We start from the raw sequence: 20,595 nt of genomic DNA, 5'->3' as shown, positions 1-20,595 counted from the left end.
CTCGTTTACTTTGTATCTGTTATCCCCTCTTGTGAGATTCCATCCCGCTCAGGCGCTGCTCTGATGTGAAGTAAAGGAGCTGTGAAAGCTCCAACCCTGGAGGAGGTCAGCTTTAAAAAACAAGTACATGTGCATTGTTTTTAGGTCTCGGGCTGGCGAAAGCAGCGCATGCGCTGCTCTGCCATGCAGAGGCCTTTTGGAATCGATACGATTCCAGCGTGCACACGGGGAGGCGCTGCAATGCAGAGGCCTTTTGGAATCGATGCGATTCCAGCATGCACGGGGGGATTGGATGCTTTACTGGCGGCGTGATACACTGGGGACTTTTTTTCCCGCCGCCAGTAAAGGCAGTCCCCGCGTGCACATCTTCTGTCCCCGCATGCACATCTTCTGTCCGTCCCATGACTGGCCGCACTTGTTCATTGAATGCACCGTCCTCGGCACAAAATTTCCCGGTGCTGCCCGTTGCCGCCTTTCGTCATTGGTGGGCTGCTTGACTCTTCACTTGTGACTTTTACCTCTTCATCAGGAGTGAGGTAAGGCACACTGCGAGAACATGGTAACAGGAGTACTCTTGTTTAGTTCTCTCCCTACCCACAGAGTTCATACAAGGAAGGAGTAAGCTAACGGAGCTCACGGCAGGCAGCAGAGCGTGCCATGTTACAGCGGTGAACAGCTGTGCAATCCGTAGCTTTGCATACTGCTGACTGAACGTTCAGGTGCACTTTATATTCGTTGCGAAACCATCAGACGCAGAAATAGAAGAGGGACAAGACACCCATTAGGTTATCTAACATAAACCTTATTTTTATACGTGTCAGCGCTGTCGTATGATTCTTTCACATGTAATACAATAGTAGTTAGGTCGTAGCATTTCCTAGAAGCATTATATAGACTGAGTCTATCGTATTACATTATATATTGCGTATTTTCTTAATTAAACCTTTAAATTATTTTTTGTTATTTACAACTAATTGCTGTCATTGCTAGACTAAAACTATGATGTCCCTCTAATTTCCGAAACAGCAGCTTTGAAATCAAATGAGATTAACAAACCGTTATGTTAAAAGCTATCATTAGTTCAGTTCCTGCAGCCTGCGGGTTTGACACGCTGTAGTTTAGCAGCTCTTTACATTGCCTGCATCCCCCCACAGGGGCCTCTTTGTGCCGCCATCGCTACCGAATGCTCGTATTTGAACTCTTTGTCACGGGAACGCGCCGCTTCGCTTGCAGACAACCACTGGCACGGGAGGGGAACCATATGGTCTTATAAACCATTGTGCCTTAGTCTTGTAAAATGGTTTCAGACTTGAAAGTCTAACTGCTGCTTTTTAGGTCTCGCGAGCCAAAGGCTCGAAGAGACATTTTATATGTGGGATTTTCAAAGTGCTACCCACAGTCTTTTGCCTGGCCTAAACCTTGAGTGCACGATCACATGCATGTGCACAGCTGCTCCTCTGCTCATTGCATTCCCCCTCCCTTCTCACCCAGCCCTTTGATGCTCTGCTCGATTACTTTCACTTTCGCCGCTTTGACCCTTGCATTCCCCCTCCCTTCTCACCCAGCCCTTTGATGCTCTGCTTGCATCTCCCTCCTCCCTGGGCGTGAAGGGAGACAGAGCCATCCTGCTTGATTAATGGCTTTGCATTCCCATGTGTTCCCATAGTAAACATGCCCGAGGCGCCAGCCGAGCACAAGGCTCACGGAGACATTCTCTTTACCCTCGTTTTGCTTCCTAGTTAACCCACAGCATTTGTATCCTGCTCATCATCAGAGGTGTCTGGAGGGAGCCTGTTGTGTTCTTTGCACTTCGCTCCAACCCCCCATCTTGCATGTTTTAATAATTTTGAACATATTTTATCAGCGCTGCGCCCGTTTCAAGAGCGTTTCACACACTTGTCAGCAGTGCCACTGAATGACTTGCAGTTAGCTACCGTGAACTCGTAATACCGAGGCTTCCGTTTTACAGCGCTGTACATTAAACGGGTGCTGCAAGATGTGTCAGTGTGACGTTTAACAGCACAAGTTGCCATTCTTGAGCTTGTCAGAAATGTAAACCTAGCACCCTGCTACTGTGGGAGCCATTCTCGGAATGCTGTGTTTGTCCACGAGTCGAAATTGACAAAGGTTTGGAATTGTGCTAAGTACAAACCAAGTGATTGCATTGAACTGTGTGAAGTGGAGAGGGGGTCAAGTTGAAGTTTTGGCTCTGCCTAGTGACGTCATGGTTGTGTGCTACCCTATGAATCCTTTTATTGTGAATGCACCAGCGTACCTTAAAATGCCAAAAAGGAAAGGAAAACCTTCCGAAATTGGCATTTTCGAGGCCTAGTTACGTAGCACTTGGTTCTGTGGCATCTTTGAAAAGCAGTTTTACCATTTACTGGGGAATTGCCACATATAATCCCCCCCATGACATTGCATAGCCATCCATTCAATGCCAGTTGATGCAAGCACAACTCCTCTTAGCTTTCGGCTTGTAATCCCATACTGGATTATTGTCCACATACCACATACTGAGTGCGCTGTAAACACTCAAACTACCGTAATTGCGCACACAAAGGGGCCACGCTCTGCACAAAAATAATTGCTCTGTCCGATTCATGTCTCCCGTCGACACTGTAACTCAATCACAGTTTGTCCAGTACTTTAAGTGCTATGATTCTACACTCTGGCCATACCATCTCCCACCCCCCGGTACAGTTCTCTGTAGCCAACAATTAACTGCACAAGCAGACCTATCAGATTGCTACGTTTGCTCCCTATCTAGAAGTAACCAGTTCCTATAGCTACAGGCTATCCACTCTCACTATCCAGCACAAACTTGCCTGGCCACTCACACCCCTTGTTACTTTTAGGAGGAAGTTGGGAAGCACCTTTTGGACCTGCCAGTTCAGTATTTCCTTCAATCCCAAGGAACCTCCACGCTGTAAAATAGACCATGGATTTTTTCATAATTGGCTCTAAGAAGTCGAATGGCCTTCCTTATAAAAAAAAGGCAAACCTACTGCAGGATCTATAACAAGCATTTGCAAAGCAATAGGTCTCGCATTATTAATGTTCGAGCTATTGTTCTTGCATTATTTAGCAATGCCAATAGCTCAAACTTTAATAATGCGAGACCTATTGCATTGCAAATGCTTGTTGTTTTTTACTCTGTAGCTGGATAAGACATGGGTGCCCAACGTCGGTCCAGGAAGGCCGGATCTGATTTTTAGTATATCCAAGCTCAATATAAATCATTTAAACAGCTCCTAGTTGTCCTGAATCTCTGACAGCCGTCGACCCCCTCCCTCCACCACCCGGTTTAAATTGGTTGCCAGCCTAGATTAGAACTGTATGTTACCCTCCTTCCGAACCTATTGCTCTTTATTATCATTACCCTTTCCCTGTACCTCTGAGCGAGCTGTTGCCTTACACCTCTGACCCTCTACTTAGCCTTCCATTTTGTTTCTGACATTCGTTCTCTTTTCTTCTAGCTCTCCTCCGCTGCCCCCTCACCTTTCCGTCTGATCTTCACCCTCTTTGCCTCTGGATCCACTGGTCCTACTAGCATGTGCCCCCCTTGTGCTGTCTGTCACCCCAGACCTCCTTCCCGGTGAAAGTTCCAATTGATGACTTGCAAAAAGTTGCTACTTGAATCCGCCCTGACAGAAGAATGTCTAACAACGGACCCCCTATGCTCAGCAGAGAAAACAAGGGGCATCTTTCCTGTTAAAAATAAAATGACAACTGAGACCGACAGATGCCAGGAGGCAGGCGCTGTCACCATAGCAGCCGAGTGGATCTCCAGAAACACACGTGACAGTCAATGGATCCAATACCAGGTATTTGTAGTTGGTCACTTGTGATTCCCATCGGAGCTGTCCCGTTCCCCGTGATACCTCACCGCCCTTCCACTCCTCTGCCTAGATTATGGGCCCAGGCCTCACTGCTGCCCCCTGTGCCTCCTCGACGCCCTTCATACTTCATCTCTGCCCTTGTTGGATCTCTGTACCGTGTGCATACCCAGTGCCACTGGCGGCCCCTGTGTCCTCTCTGAACTCCTGTGCCTCCCTGCTGCCCTTGTTGCCTCCTACCTGAACCCCGTGCATCCCTCACTCCCCTGCTACCTTCTGCCCTTTATGCCTCCTACCTGAACCCCGTGCATCCCTCACCCCTGTTGCTCCCTGTCCATGATGCCGCCTTCTTATACCTCGTACATCCTTCACCCCTGTGCCTCCCTGCTGCCCTTGATGGCTCCTTGCTGTACCCCATGCATCCTTCACTTCCATGCCTCCCTGCGGCCCTTCATACCTCCTTGTGGTACCTCGTAGATCCTTCACCCATGTGCCTCCCTGCTGCTCTTCTTCTTCATTCCTGTACCCCATGCATCCCTGTACTCTAATGCTTCCTTGCTGCTCTTGAAGCCTCCTTCCTTGCAACACTTACATCCTTTCATCCTGTGCGCCTCTACAGCACTTGATGAGTCCTTCCTTGTACCCCGTGCATCCTTGCACCCTTGTGCCTCCCTGCTGCCATTGATGCCTCTTTCCTGTACCCTATGCTACCCTTGATGCTTCTTTCCTGTTCCTCGTGCATCCTTCATCTCCATGCATGCCTGCGGCCCTTGATGCCTCCTTCCTGCATCATTTCACCCAGTTTCTCCATGCTGCCCTTGGTACCTCAATCCTGTACGCAGTGCACTTGTTCACACCTGTGCCTCCCTGCTGCCCTTAATGCCTCCTTACTGTACCCCTGCATGCTTTCACCCTTGTGCTACCCTGCTGCCCTTGATGCTTCCTTCCTCTACCCCGTGCATCTTTTCACTCTTGTGCCTCCCTGCTGCCCTTGATGCCTCCTTCCTGTACCAAGTGCGTCTTTCTGGCCTGTCCCTCCCTGCTGCCCTTGGCGCCTCCTTCCTGTCCCCCTTTCATCCTTTCACACTGTCCCTGATGCACTTGATGTCGCTTTCCTGTACCCCCTGCATCCTGACACCCGTGTGCCTCCTTGCGGCCTTGGTGCCTCCTTCCTGCACCCCCTGCATCCTGAAACCTCTGTACCTCCCTTCTGCCCTTGGTGCCCCTTTCCTGCACCCTGTGCATCCCTTCACCATGTGCCCTCCTGGTGCCCTTGGAGCCTACTCCCTGTGCATCTTTCACCCATGTGCCTCCGTGCTGCCCTTGGTGCCTCCTTCCTGTACCCCCTGCACCCTGACACGCCTGTGTTTCTTTGCTGCCCTTGATGCTTCATGCCTGTACACCCTGCATCCTGACGCCCCTGTGCCCTTGGTGCCTTCTTCCTGTACCCCCTGCACCCTGACAGCCCTGTGCCTCTCTTCTGCCCTTGGTGCCTCCTTCCTCTACCCCCTGCATCCTGACACCCCTATGCCTCTTTTCTGCCCTTGGTGCTTCATGCCTGTACCCCCTGCATCCTGACGCCCCTGTGCCTCTCTTCTGCCCTTGGTGACTTCTTCCTGTACCCCCTGCATCCTGACACCCCTATGCCTCTTTTCTGCCCTTGGTGCTTCATGCCTGTACCCCTGGATCCTGACGCACCTGTGCCTCTCTTCTGACCTTGGTGCCTTCTTCATGCACCCCCTGAATCCTGGCACCCTTGTGCTTCTCTTCTGCCATTGGTGCCTCCCTGTGCCTCTGTCCTTGTTGCATTCTCCTTGTATCCCCTGCATTCTGACACCCCTGTACCTCCTTGCTGCCCTTGGGGCCTCCTTTCTGCACTCCCTGCATCCTGACACCCCTGTACCTCCGTGCAGCCATTGGGGCCTTCTTCCCGCACCCCATGCATCCTTCACCCCTGTGCCTCCCTGCTGCCCTTGGTGCCTCCTTCCTGTTCCCTCTGCATCCTGACACCCCATGCCTCCCTTCTGCCCTTGGTGCCCCATGCCTGTACACCCTGCATCCTGACACCCCTGTGCCTCTCTTCTGCCCTTGGTGCCTTCCAGCCAAGAACCCTTCATCAGACCAGTGCCAGGCAAACATGAAAAGCCAGCAGCACATGGCATCCCCAAGCGGTCTCACATCCAGGTAGAAACCAAGTCCGACCCTGCTTAACATTGGAGATCAGACAAGAGCAGGTGCCACCAGGGTGGAATGGCCGCAATGCAGGAAAGACCACACTGGCCAGCCAGGAACTCCAGGGGCACCACCAAGACCGGCCCGAGTCACTTCACAGCATCAATAACACGTCCTCCTGATCGGCCCAGCCACAGGAAGATGCGCCAGGAGGACCGGTGCCCCAGCCACAAAGCGTCATCCGCCAACCAACTCGGCTCCCAGCAGGCCAGGAGACTGCGCAGCAGGACGTTGAGGACAGCCCAGCAGCCCGACAGCATCCAGAGAACACTGCAGCAAGCAACAGCAGGTAAGTCAACCAGCACCCACGTCCCATTCTCTCAGCAGGCAGAAACAAGCATTAAAAATGCAATAGGTCTCGCCTTTCATTAAGTTAAAGCCATTTGCTTTGCTATACAATACCATTAGCAAAGCAAATGGCTTTAACTTAATCAAAGGCGAGACCTATTGCATTTTCAATGCTTGTTGAACCCTTTCTGTCCATTTGTGAAAACGATACCTTCCATTCTTGTGGTTGAAACACAAATGCCGAAGTGCAGGTACCTGTGAATAACTGAGGAGTGAAATGTCCCAGACTTACTTTCATTGCACTCGCACCAGTATTGTAGCCTCCTGCTGTTAATTGAATAGCTTTGATTTGGGGGCTAGGTGCCCATTTTCGTTCTTCATTTGTTACGTGTGTGTGTGTCAGATGCCTTACAAAATAAACACTGCAAGAAGCTGCAAACACGTTACTTGGCTGGTTTAAAACAGGGAGAGGTGGGAAGAACGTTGTGTGCAGCTGCACTAAATGCAGGCATTTCCATTATTCAAAGGCTGAGGGAGTTAGAGGGGGCTATAACAACAAGCATTTGAAATGCAATAGGTCTCACATTTGCGAGAGTTTAAGCTATTGGCATTGCAAATGACCATGCCTTATATTTATGTTTTAAAAACCAACAGATAAGTAAAAGGCATTGTAATTTACAATGTCAATAGCTCAAACTCTTGCGAGACATATTGCATTGCAAAAGCTTGTTTCTGTTTGTTATGGCTTTCCAGGGAGCATGGCGTGTCTCATATAGCTTGCATTAACTCACCCTGAAGCCAGCAAGATTGCTTATAAACCCATCTGTAGTAGGGAACCACTTTCGGTGGTGATAAAGACCACAGTATGGCACCTTGCCAGCTGGATATGCATCTTTCTTGGTGTATGATGCAGATAAGCTGTGATGGGTTCTGGAGCTCAAAAAACAGGTCCAGAATGAGTAATGTGAACAATGCTATCTGGCCGGCATTTATACCAACAACACACACACAAGGATGATCTGTAACCACGTTTGCATCTACACTGAGGATTAGGAAACATTCAAGCCTGTATTTTGTTTACCTCCAGACTAAGATAATACCTATGTGACTTCCTACGTGAAGCAGCATGGTTAGTGCACAGCACATAATACTGGCAGCTAGATTCAGAGTGCTATGGCATTGGTTGAGGATATTTCCACCACAACAAGACTATTTTCTCCCAAATGTTACTAGTTCCTGTTGAACGTGATCTTGGCTGCAGATTACGCACCTCATTTTCCAGATGGTGAGGCGTTTGGTGTGGTACCCTAGTTTCTCGGAAGTATTGCTTACTTAGAAACAGGGTAGTATTGGGAGATGAGAGTGTGGGTTGATGTGGACGAGGGAGGGCATTGCATCTCAATAGAAAACAGGACTAGAGCTTGGACACCTGCCTGGACAAAAGAATCTATCTGGTGAGTGGGGGATGAACTTACAAGGACACTTTGCAATAGTCTGTTTCGGCTTCCTTTAATGAATGTTTTCAAACATAGCTGCTAATTGATATAGAGGCCTAGTAATTTGGTCTAAGGCCAAGTTAGCGTTAGAAGCCACTGAGAGCCAGATTTCAGTAAAGGTTGGGGTTTGCAGTGCTGATGGAGATTGTGGCCATCTGTGTCTAGATGTTGGAAAGGCAGGACGTCTTGTGCTAATAATACCTTGAGGCAATCACACTGCAAGAAGTCTGGGTGAAGTGAAAGGGAAGAGATCTGATGTGAGGATAGGAGCTCCATGCAAACTATGACTGACCAGTAGAGGAACAGGCGTGTGCCCTGATCCAGTCTGCAAAGTGTACGCAGGGCCTTCGGGATATTCTCATTTATTGTCCTTATACTTTACTTAGTGTCTATACTTGGCTCTCGGTTCCATGAAGCATTTCTTAAATATTTTCAGCCTGTAGCAAAACACAGTCTGCTGTACCTGCGCTGTGCTATGGCGTTTATTTACAATGTATGTCAACTCTAAATATAACCCCGTAGTCAAGAGCCGCTGGCTTGATTCCCCCTGATGATTTCCTGCTCCAGGATGTCCCTCGGGTGGGACATCCTTGCGCATGCGTTTGCTGAAGGTCAGCAAAGTTTACAGCCCCCAAGGTTACGAGGTAAGAGGTGCTGTGGTGGGCTGCAAAGAAGAGTGTGACTTGTGCATGGGTGACAGTGTGGCTTAATCGGCATGTGGGGTACACCAGCAAGGGTGGATGGCTAAGGTCACCTGTAAGCCTGGAAATTCTTGCTGGGGAGAGGTGAGACTTGTACCTTTGCCCTAGGTGTGGCAGAGTGCTCAGTGCCCAATACAGAAGATGGCTGCCAAGCAGCACCTGTCCACTGGTGAGCCAGCACAGCCCTTTGCAGCAATGGAAGCAGCTTTCAGTTGTTGAAAGGGGCCATTTAAACTTTCCTTGTCTGTTTTTTAAAACTCACGGGCTTCACGATGTGTGACTCTGATGAGTTGAAACTGTGAGTCACAGTACTTTGAAAATGTGCACACTCTTAGTGATACACCTTTCAAAGATGGTGCTTAAGTGCACCATGGGACACACAGCCCTTTAGAAATACAATAGCGAGTGTCAAGCCAGCATAGATTGCTGGCCGCAACCTACCTCCACCCCCAAGAAATGTAGCATCCAAGAATGAAGTGACTGACTGACGTATTTTTCAAGCGCGCGAATGCCAAGGCGTCTTGGCGCTGAGTGAGAGAATCCTGGGCCACATTGATTAATCTGCCAGTTTGGGAAAGAGCCAGGTCTCTATTTGTTTCCTAAAGACGGTCCTGTTTGATTGTAGTCTGATCTGTACGGGGAGTACAATCCATAGCTTGGCGGCCTGGTACGAGAAACCCATGCCTCCCCATCTGACTTTTTTTATCTTGGGGATCAGGATCAGACCTGTATTTGTTGATCTGAGGCAGCTTTGAGGAGAATACCGTTTGAATAGCAGCTGCACGTTGGCAGCTCCCCCACCAAACATGGCCTTGTGTACAAGACAGAGAGCCTTGAAATCCACTCGCTGCCGGACCGGGAGCCAGTGCAGCAATTTAATAGTGGCCGAAGTAGGGTGATGTTTGGGAAGACCATAAAGCACCCGGGCCGCCATGTTCTGAATGGACAGTAGTTTGGCAATCTGGCCCATGTCTGCTCCCAGGTAGAGGGCGTTGCCATAATCGGTTCTGGAAAGAATCAAGTGCATGAAATGCTGCCTAGCAGTGCCTCACGACACAAACTATACAAGTACTTCTGACTCCACAACAACGATGCCCCTCCCCCCACGGCCTCTGTCCATCCAGAGAGGTAGTTGAAAGAGAATAATTCTCCCATTCTGATTGGTGAATTACATGCACAGTGACATCCAATCGTTACACATATTGTGTCATGATTTCCAAACTGGATTTCACTTGGGAGTGAGATAGGCTCCTCATCCGCAGATGAGTGTGCGCCTTTCCAGAGTTGGGCAATGGCAGTGCCAGCTCTCAACCACCAATGTGTTACACGATTTGCACCGAAGCCTTCATCACCAAATGCACGGCTTCTGGGAGCAGACTTTTGCAGCAGGGAAGAGAGAACCAAGATTCTGTGTTGCAGGTTCCCTCACTGTTGGCTTGCCCAGGCATAGCCGATGGATGGCTAGGTTTAAAGAGTTTTCACAAGATTGTGTCAAGAATACCTAAATGGCGTGCTGAAAGAATCCTAGCATGGATAGTCATTTTATTTGGGACCCGTGTTATCGGCAGATGTGGCACAGATTTTTCTTTAATGCTGTGAAGGTACTATGGGCTGGACACAAAGCTTGACAATAGGCTATAAATGTTTTTACAGTGCTGTTCTCGTTGCACAATGATTTTCAACTGAGGAAAAGCCGCAGAACAGAGATTACAGTAGTGTAGAAGCAAGAGAAATGTCCAGCATCATCCTAGTAAAGGCAACAAATGAATGCACTTCATCAAGAGGTGGAACGGAAGCTTTTGTGATCTGAGCTGCTACCGTTGCGGAGCATGCAAGAGTTCCCTCAACCCAACCAGAACTAGAATCAAAGGGAAGCCCGGTAAATGGATGGTGCCAAGGGGGCTCTGATACAGGCAGAAAGAGTGCTGGCATTGAGTTCCTACAGGTGGTTTGAATTCAGAGGCCCTCCTGTCTGGTTGTATGGTTCATCATTCTGTAGCCTTCAGGATGTTTTGAGGGGGAATAGCAGCCAGTGTTGAAATGGCAGGTCATGGCACATTTCTACACATCAAGTGCTCGCTCGATGGGGATCAGCTCCTATAGATTACAGAATGATTCGACATTGAATACTTTGACCATGAAGATTTCTAAGCAGATAACCCTGGTGGCAAGTAGCAGCTCAGAACCAAAGGAGAAGTTGCTAATGATCTCAGCTCCATAGGAGGTCTCACCACCAGAGGTGGTCCCAGAGATGACGGGCAGTCAGTTAAGGAAGAGTGGGACACTTAAAAGCCAGCTCAGATGGACGCATTATGGAGCGTGATGGTGTCCCAGCAGGCGTCAAGGGTAGGGATGAGGCGTTTATCAGTGTCTTGGCAGTAGCCTTGGTTCTTGACTCTTCCCTCCTCCTCCTGAAGGCGCCCACAAGGGGTCATCTAAAGCACTATCTGAAAAAGCAGATGTGTCTTAAAAGAGAAGGCCGGCTTTTGCCCGAAGGAGCTTGTCTTCTCTTTCCTGTAAGATTTTAAATCTTTTCCCCTGCAGTGCATACATTTGATCAGGTTAAGGTTTTGAGAAAAATAGAAACAGCACCCCGAGCATCCATCATCAAGGCCGGCCTAGCTATCATATTTGATACCATTTTTGAACAGGCGGACATTCCGTCTGAAAAAATGAAATAAGCTCCTTTGAAAAGAAGCTGGTGATAACTACACAAACGTAAGCCAGAGCATAAAAGAAGCAATTTACAGCAAAGAAACGGCGCACTAAAGGATCTAGTTCTGAGCTACTTCATTCCTGGAAAATGTAATTGAAAAACTGGGCTAGTGCAGGCTTTATGGGGTCGGGGGAGTAAGGGCTCGAAAATGAAGGATCAAACCCCACGTGCGCACTCTGCATGTGGGTTTTGCTTTAAACATAGAGGAAGAAAGGAGCGTCATTATTTTGTTTTCCACTTTGAAAACATATCGTTGTTACAGATATATATATTTTTTACAAGTGTTAAGGGATCCTACTGGTCATGTGGGAATATTCTGACGTATACGGATCATAACAAATGGCCAATGAGAGAGTACCGAGAGAAAAACACTGGCACAGTTGATCTATCTTTAGTCCAGTACACACCAAGAGAGCGTATTCATACCTGGGAGGGCTCTGGGTGCTATTGGCTGATTCCTGCCATAAGAACATGTGTGCCTGGAGCAGGCACTTAGAGCTTGACAAGTACAAGAGCCAATTGGAGCCTGAAGGATATTGCAGGTTCAAGCAGTTTGCACAGAACATCTGGGTTTGCCTTTTGTTGTAAGTTTACAAGCAGGGGTGTTAATGTAATGGCCTTTGGAGCATCTGAGGCCCTGAGGGATAGTCTAGTGTCTATTTTATAAATTAGACAGGGACAAATAAAATAGCGTCCTATTTCAGAAGGGTCGTCCTCTATAAAATTTAGTGTGGAGACTTCCTTGCGTTTGAGACTTTTCTGTGAAGGCTACTGGACTGCACCTTGTTGGGTACCCTGGAGATGTGAAAAGGCATGCTAGGGACTCCTTTCTTGACATAATCGAGCTGGGAGTTCACCTCTGCCCCAACCACTAATGTGTTTTGGGGGTGAGAAAGAAAAGGGAGTATCTTTTTAGTACATAAAGCAGGAAAAGGCATGAATGACTGAATGACCTTTGCCTCTGCAGTCATCAGAGTCAAAGATGACGCCAATTTCGTTTTACTTTTGTTTTCTTTCTGTTCCAAAAGTTTTACTGATTTTAAAATAATATAAAAAGGAGGTGCATTCCAAACCAATCGACCACTGAAAAGACAAGATATTGAGTGGTGCTTAAGAATGGATACAGATAGGTCTCACATCTTGCATTTATTAGGAGAGCGAGATTAATGTTTAAGAAGAATATGCGTTAGATTGAAATAAAATACAACCTGACTGACCGGTTATGCTGACAGGCGGGGGGAGATTAATCTTATTTCAGACTATTGAGACTAAAGGGCCTTGTTAATATTCTTAAGACCCTATCCCGATTTGGAAATAAAACAAAAGGACCAACAGGGCTCGAGGGCGGGAAATGGGTTGGGGCGGGGGGTAGGTATAAAGAGGAAATAGTAAAGAGAGGGAGAGAATTTGCAAAGGAGAGCAGAGAGGAAGCATGAGTGAGCAGGCAAGGGAGCTAAGTGGATGATCAATAGGACCAGGGTCTAGGTCTGCGTCAGATCTAAAGAGCCCACCAGGGGCAGGGAGAGGCTAATGGACCCTTATTGCTTTTTGTGTATAATGCAGGCCAAAGTTTCCCAGATTGCGCTTAGATGGAAGGGGGGTTCCTAGGGAGTGAGAGTGGGTAATGTGCGTGCTTCTAAAGTATGTGACCCATGCCAACCACGTGCGATAGGAGACTTGCTTAGAGTCTGTCCAACCTCGTAGGATAACTGTGAGTGCAATGGTGGTGAGTTGGTCAAAGAGAATAAGATCTCGGTCTGCAAGCGGGAGGGGTGTCATCAGTGCCTATTTTGAGTGGGTGGTTTCCGGTGCTCAGCACTGGCAGTTAATTGTCAACGCTGGCACTTTGGAACAGTCAACCACATGGTGGCACTGCTTGTCTAATTTACAAATAAGTGCAACAGTTGTTTATTAATTTAATATGCATAAAGCATTACTAATACCTGCTGCCCAAGCCATTGTTATACCTGTGCGGGCCTGGAATAGTCTGATTGGTCCAGTTTGTAGGACTGTGATAGTTGGTACTCGTGTTGGTACCGTCAATGGCAGCGCCGGCAGGGCAATGGGTGGTGCAAGCTGCATTGGCCTCCTAATGAGGGCCCTGCACTTATGTTTTTACAAACTAAGCACTGGGTGTCATAGTCGCATGAGGGCCAAGAATAACAGAAAGCCCAATGAGATAGTTGTAAGGAAGATTTTACCTAATTGAACTGCTATTTCGTTCTAGTAAGAGGTAAGTAGCGGTCACGAAAAGAACATGTGTTCCGGGTTACCTGGCGCTGTTTTGCATGACCAGCAGGTGCCAGTATCCTTCAGTTTTATTTGTTTATTCAGGGTCCAGTAAAGAGAGTGCAGCTGGAAAAGTTTGTCTGTAATAGCGAAGGAACAAGTTTACCATGGAGTAGATGGGAACAGAGTTTACTCCAGGACTCTCCTGAGGGTGGTGCTTTACCTTTATAAATGAAGTAGCTGGACCATTGACCATGTAAAATAAAGCTGAGATGACCAGGTTACTTGCAGAATAATGTATAGACCCTGGAGGGGCCCTGACACGCCCACTCTTGCATTAGATGTGTGTTGTCAGCATACGACCGACATTCTACCACGTGGGCTTTCAGGGTATCAAATAAAGGGCTCACACAGATGGTCACTCATGCAGGTGATGGGAAAACCCATGGTCGATACAAGTAATGATGAAAGAAACAAACCCATGCTCCCGTCATTGGTGCTGCCTGTCAGAAGAGCGGTTCACGGAGGCGAGCGAGGGCCAAATGCTGCGAACAGGTCCATCATAACCAGCAGTGATCCATGCGAGAGGCATGAACTCATGTGCACAAAAGGCAAAATGTTTGGACCTGCCCATAGGTGTACAGATGACATGAGATGAACAATCATTAACTGACTGGAGACATTACACTGAGGATGAGGCGAACATCATGTCAGCTTTGAAGAAATGATTGCCTGGTGAAGAAAGGGCCACATGACTAAGCAACAAACGTTTTGGAAAATGTCAAATTAATAATTTACAAAATGCATTCAAAGGACTTAACCAAGTCAGAGGTACTTCTAGAAACATTGAGTCCGATAAACTTTTTTTATTTCAATTCATGTCACTCCTTTCTCCTCCTTGTCCTGCCCCTTTCACTATCCTTCCTTCCCGATCTCTTTTTTTTTCTCTCCCACGTTTCTGTAAATAATTTACTGGGGGGCATATTATCAAGCACGGCGTTAAAATTATCGCCACTTTAGCGGCAGAAAAACGCCGCTAAAGCGGCGATAATGGGCTTGATAATATGCCGCAGAGAAGACCAATAGAAGCCCATGTTCACACCAGAACATGGACTTCTATGGGAATTCTCTGCGGCATATTACCAAGCCCATTATCGCCGCTTTAGCGGCAGTTTTCTGCCGCTATGGCCTCAATACTTTTAGCGCCGTTTCTTGATAATATGCCCCTGAGTTTTTAAAAGTCATAACGAGATTTCGGGCGGAATTAACATTTACAAGCCTCCAATTGGTTCTACTTTTCTCAGGATGATCACCCGGCATGCCACACTCTTCATTCAAGATGTCTGATCTCAGCAGGATTTTTACTACATTAAGGCCATGGTAGGTAGCTGCCTTTGCGCGGTATCACAAAGAGCCACAGTAGGGAGCCAGTTTACCACCAATGACTTGAAAAAGGACCTTCTTGCTAGAGGACAGACAGAACCCAAACAGCAAACATCAATACCTAGGGCTGCCTAAATGTAAAGATACTGCCCCTTATTTTTGACTGCTGCTTGTTGTTTTTCCTCCCGGGTGGTCCGTGTCACAAACGTGGGTTCGGCTTCAGCCATGTCCCCCATCCACTCTCTGGAGACCCCACAGCCACTAGCCTTCCCTCTAGGCCGAAGCCATGGAGGTTTACCTTTCCCTCCGTTTGGAGGTTGAACTCTATCAAGTTGCTGCTTGGTACTGGGTCGCTGTCCTCTGCTTCTCGCCTCGTTTTGGAGGCATCCGGTTGACACTGAAAAGATTGGAAAGAAATAAAATAAGACGTCAGCATATTTACAATAAGCTGATGACACGCATAATTAAATATATAATGTGACATTTAATCCGCAGGACAATCCTGTCAAAAACACAGCTGGCTAAATAGCGGCGCCATGTCACCGGAAGCGGCCGCAGGAAAGTTGCCGCCGAAGTCAATCCTCATCAGCCCGAACTCCTAGGCCCTGACTGGAAACCAAAGCCGCCCTGGCACATTTTGTCATACGAGCGCTTACATGACCTGGAGTGAGGGAGCCTGACCACTGCAATGCCGTGTTTTTCTTGTTGAATAGTGAAATCTTTATTGCTTGATTGTTAAAACCATTGCAATACACTATACAGCAAATACATAAACATATATTCAAAAAAATTACAAACAAACAAAAATGCAAAACAGACACGTGGTCCCATAGCAGTTGGCTTTTGAAAAACAGAACCCCAGAAAGAGAATCACGTTCTACCCTGTAGTTAAGGTGAAACTGCCCCTAGGTTGTTATTACCATTGGTCTCACCCGGGGCTGGGGTGTAAAAATTATGCGGTGGTACCTGATTTCTTGGTAAACTCCTCTTGACCCAAAGCATTGCTGGTTCACATAGGTAATGCAGATAATTTGTAAACAGACAAAAACTGTTGTCATTAAAAGATGAATATATAGTGGGTCCAGGCTGGAGACCTTAGTGTTTTTCTTGTTTGGGTGAGAGGTCTTGGTAGCAGGTTCTGTAATCTGAAAGCTAAAGGGTCATTGTGGGGCAGACAGATAAACATCCTTGTAAACAGGGAATGTAAAATTAAGAAGGTGGTGTGCATAGGATCACACAAATTGGCCAAGTGAGGAACCCAGAATAACTACACAGGGACAATCTGTGATGTTTGTATTCCAGGTGCTTTATTTAAGGTTCTTTACTATTTGTAGGAAGGTAGGATCTGACTGCATGGTTCCTCCCTTTTTATGCCTGGTGTTTTGCTGCTTTTTGACTAGTCTGACTGGGATCCTGCTAATCAGGATCCCAGTCTATATGCTTTCTCTCTTAAATTGACATCCATGTAATTTGGTACACTCTAGATTGGATACTGGGGTACCCTTACCAGTTCGTAGTATATGGTTCACATGTACCCTGGGCATGGGTACCCCAGAGGCCTTCCATGGGCTGAAGCATGTATTATGCCACCCATGAGAGGCCATGCAAAATGGAACTCGAGGTCTGCTACTGCAGCCTGTGTAAGATGGTGCTTGCACCAAGTGCATCAGATATAGGTTCACTATATCTAATGGTCACTACACTTAAAACTTATAAGTCACCCCTATAGCAGGCCTTAACAACCCTGAAGGCAGGGTGCTGAGTTTTATGTGAGATGGTGCCCCTGCCTGAGCACAGCCTCTCTGCAGCCTTCGGAGACCATTCTCCTGGGTTGTCTGTGACTCAGCCGGACATATAGGTAGAGGTGCATTATAACCTCGCGGTAAATGCTATTTTGAAGATGGCTGCATAGAAACATATCGAGTTTGGAGCAAACACCTTGGAATCATACCTCCCACACCAGTAACTGGTGTGGAAGGTATGATTCCACCCTTCTGAAGTGACCTACTTAGGGTCACTGGTCTTACCGGTGCCAGCCTTCTCGACCGGACAGCACAAAATGAATGATGCTGACCACAGACATATTTCTGCCCTCCTGCTGCTGAGCCAAGCTCGAGCAGAGGAAGGCAACACAATAGACATCCTGTTACAGGGAGGAGTGACTACCTCCCAGACAGAATTTACTGTATTGGAGCTGGGTGGGTGCACTCTGAGAGTGCCTGAAAGTCTGCACTTGGGCCACATTTGGTGTCCCTGTGCATAGTCCAGTTCAAACCAGGTCTGGGAGCCAGGGGCTCCTGATCTGGCGTGAAATTGGACAAAGGACATGGGTGTAATATTGTTTGGTCGCCCCTGGTGCTACTTACAACTGTTCTATTGATCTTTTATTCTGTGCTTTTTGTTCTATCCTCTTGTAGATGATAGTAGGGAGTGTTATATTAATAAATACATATTTTTATATAACTACTGTGTGGATCTCCTTCATTTAATCATTCAGGAGGTGATATTCTGGTAAAGCAAGCTGCTTTATATTCCTTCAAGATTAAGCCCGAAGGCTGCTCTCCATAGCTACCACTAGGATAGCTTTCAACAAGGTTATCTTTGACCTCACACATCATAAGAGTCATGTGGATTGGTACAAAGCGCCCACTTTAACTAGTGGACAGCATATACCAAGCCACCTTCTCAAACTATTGATTTTGAAGAATCATGAAATATAATCGTACCAGAAAGGCACATTTTCAGAAGCCCACTAAGATGAGTTTGTTGTCTAGTGTTGGGAATGAAGTTAAGAATGTGACTAAATCATGAAACTGTATCATGACTCAGTTGGCCATATAGACCCTGGTGGAGGGTTCTCAGTCCTCCTGGAGGAGAGGACCAACCTTGCATATCTCCAGGGCAAGGATCTCTCCACTGTGAAGGAAGCTCCCACCTAGGCCGCGTCCCTCACAGTACTGCAGGTTTGCTGATCAGGTGCCATATTTTGTGCGTGAGGTAAATGTTGTTTCAATGATTCAGAATAAAATTTCGAAAAGTGAAGAAAATCATTCTTGCCTGTCGATTTTCTAGAGATTTTTGTCAAAATGTTTCCATCTTGCTTACTCACAATTCTACCATATCAAAAGGATAGTGTCTGATTCTCAAGATTTCCAAGCAGCAATGCAGGATCAAATCACAAGATTCACAGAAAAACGATATACTGAACCATGATAAAAAACACACCTCAAAGGATACACCAGTTATGTAGAGAACAATTATTGTAGAAACAGGAGAAATCTCTACATACGAGAACAACCTTCTGTCAACTTTTCCAACTAATAGTATGGCAATTAAACGCATTATCAGAAAGAGATGGGTTATCTTACAACGAGAACCATATTTTGGAACACTGTTAAAGAAGCCAGCATTATTTGCATATGAACCAACGAAAAACCTTAAAAAAAGGGTCACAACAAAAAAAACGAAGATGAAATTGAGAAAAAACATGGGACTTCTCCCTGCTTCAACTGTAAACATTGCCACAATGTTATCACTGGCCTGATATTGTTCCATCAACACAAAGGTGCCAGAATCAAACTTAAACAGTGTAATGACTGTGACATGAACAATTTTATATATTTACCTAAGAGACCTTGTCATTTATTGCATATTGTAAATGCAAGCTCCCATTGTAAAATGTAAGAATGTGACCGAACAGTGTTTGGTCGCATACTAATGAGCCGGTCGGGACTGCCGACTGGGTGTCGGTTGGTCCCATGACCGAGACGATGTCGAATGGAGGTACTCCGCCCAACATCGTAATCAGCCCCTAAGTTATTAAGTTGTAAAGTACTTGGGTTGTAATTATTTTGATGTGTTAATGGTACTGTTTTATCATTCGGTGAAGTTCCTTGATTAAATGACTCATGTTAGTGGACTGTAATAAGGAGACTTTGAAAATGAAGAGTGCGAAGTTTGCATACTTTGTTCTTGTGTACTTGTGGGTTTTAAATATCAGCATCTCACATGCCACTAAGGTGTTTTCCCTCAAAAGGTTTCTGTATTTATTTCCCTACACGTGGATGTTAGAAGAACTCTAAGGCTTATGTTTTAGGTCTTGTCTACGCAGCGCACATGCGCTGAATAGGAGGAGACCTTTAGGAATCGATTCGCTTTTTCTGCCAAAAACGTGCACGCTTTGCATTGCTTACAATGGCAATGCATGCAAGTTTGGCGATTCCCTTGCGGGAGCGAGCTTTGGCAACATTTGTTTGTAATTAACTTTCAACAGATGGTGCCCCTGCTCGCTCCCAAAAGGGAAACGCTGTCTATGTTCTGGGCCGCACTCCCTCCACCCCTCCCACTTGTTAACCCGCGGGCTACGCCAAGAGTGTTTTTTTTTTGTATTTCTAATGTTTGCTTTTTTTTTTTTTACTGCGTGCGTGAGTTTGTACTTGTGTGCTAGAAACTAACTCGTCTTTTAAAGCACCGCACGCAACCTTTCCCAGAATCCTTCTCACATGCACAGGCTCATTAAAGTGTCCTTGTGTAACGTAACTAGAGCTTATGTAAAGCGCTCCAAAACCTTCGGGTCGAGTTTGCGCTATATAAATCTGTCTAAAAAAAAAGTGAAATGACCTGCCCCAGTTCCAATGCAGGGAGAGGCATACTGTAAACAGTGCTGCAGGTGGGGCCTGCAGCTTCGTGGTGCTTTGAAGCACAGCCCTGTGAACGCAGTGACGTAGTTGAATAGTTTGCTCTTTAAAACATGGTTTGCTGTAGGGTGGTGTTTTACTGCCCAACTCCATTGGTGCCTTTCTGTTGTCCGAAACCCACTGTATATTGTGAGTGTACTAACACACGAAATGTAAGAGCCGAGTGAGCAGTGATTCCCGGTGCTAGCGAAGCGAGTGCTCATTTGAAAGAATAGTTCGTGTCACAGTGATACATTTACATGTTTCTGCCATAAAAGCTTGGTTATCTCTGCCCCAGCAGCTAATGGCGTGTATGTGGCCACCGCACGCAACCTTTCCCAGAATCCTTCTCACGTGCATAGGCTCATTCATTAAAGTGTCCTTGTGCAACGTAACTAGAGCTCGTGTAAAGCGCTTCAAAACCTTCGGCTCGAGTCTGCACTGTGAGAAGTTGGCCTGATATGTAGTGCTCACTATTCTAGTGATCACTGTGTATCATTCCAAACGACCCTTATTGATGATTGGTTGTAAGTCAACCTTTTAGACCAGCTATCCTAGTAGCGTGGATACGAGCAGTCTTAGGCTAAACTCTAGAGGGCGTGTTAAGCCAGCTGTTTACCATCACATATACCCCTTGAACACCAAGCGAAAGGACACCACACAAGTTGTTATGAAAATAAAGGATATTTATTTATAACAAGACTACCCTGGCTCTTTATGAGTCAGGGAGCTAAGCACACTACAAAACTCTTAGGAAAATACTTCAGTTGCACAATTTACACAAATGCCCGAGGGGCACGAGAAACCATCTACACTAACAGTGAAATGCGAATGGTTAGAGTCTGGAGGTACTGATTCCGGAGTGATCCGATCAGTGGGACTAAACGAAAAAGGAACTGGACACTTGTAGAGCGAACCTGCGATGGAGCACCGAGATGCTCGAGTTACCTAGCCCGGAGGCTGCGGCTGCGTGAAGTTCGGCAAGATGTCGGGAGTCCTCGTGTAGTCTCAGGAGCCTGAAGGAAGAAGTTGCTG

The 20,595-nt window shown here is 46.8% G+C and overlaps 1 protein-coding gene across 1 annotated transcript in view; it reads right to left on the bottom strand.

Annotated features, from left to right (window-relative positions):
• The window catches only part of COL16A1 (collagen type XVI alpha 1 chain), an 871,927-nt gene that overhangs the window by 482,152 nt on the left and 369,180 nt on the right, over nucleotides 1-20,595 (bottom strand). Inside the window, exon 8 of the mRNA XM_085648479.1 lies at nucleotides 15,183-15,281. Within this exon, the coding sequence (XP_085504605.1) occupies nucleotides 15,183-15,281 (99 nt within the window). The remainder of the gene's footprint in view (nucleotides 1-15,182; nucleotides 15,282-20,595) is intronic.

This window comes from Triturus cristatus, chromosome 3_2, assembly GCF_964204655.1.
Source record: "Triturus cristatus chromosome 3_2, aTriCri1.1, whole genome shotgun sequence".
Lineage (NCBI taxonomy): Eukaryota > Metazoa > Chordata > Amphibia > Caudata > Salamandridae > Triturus > Triturus cristatus.
This window is presented reverse-complemented; position numbering and strand designations above follow the sequence as displayed.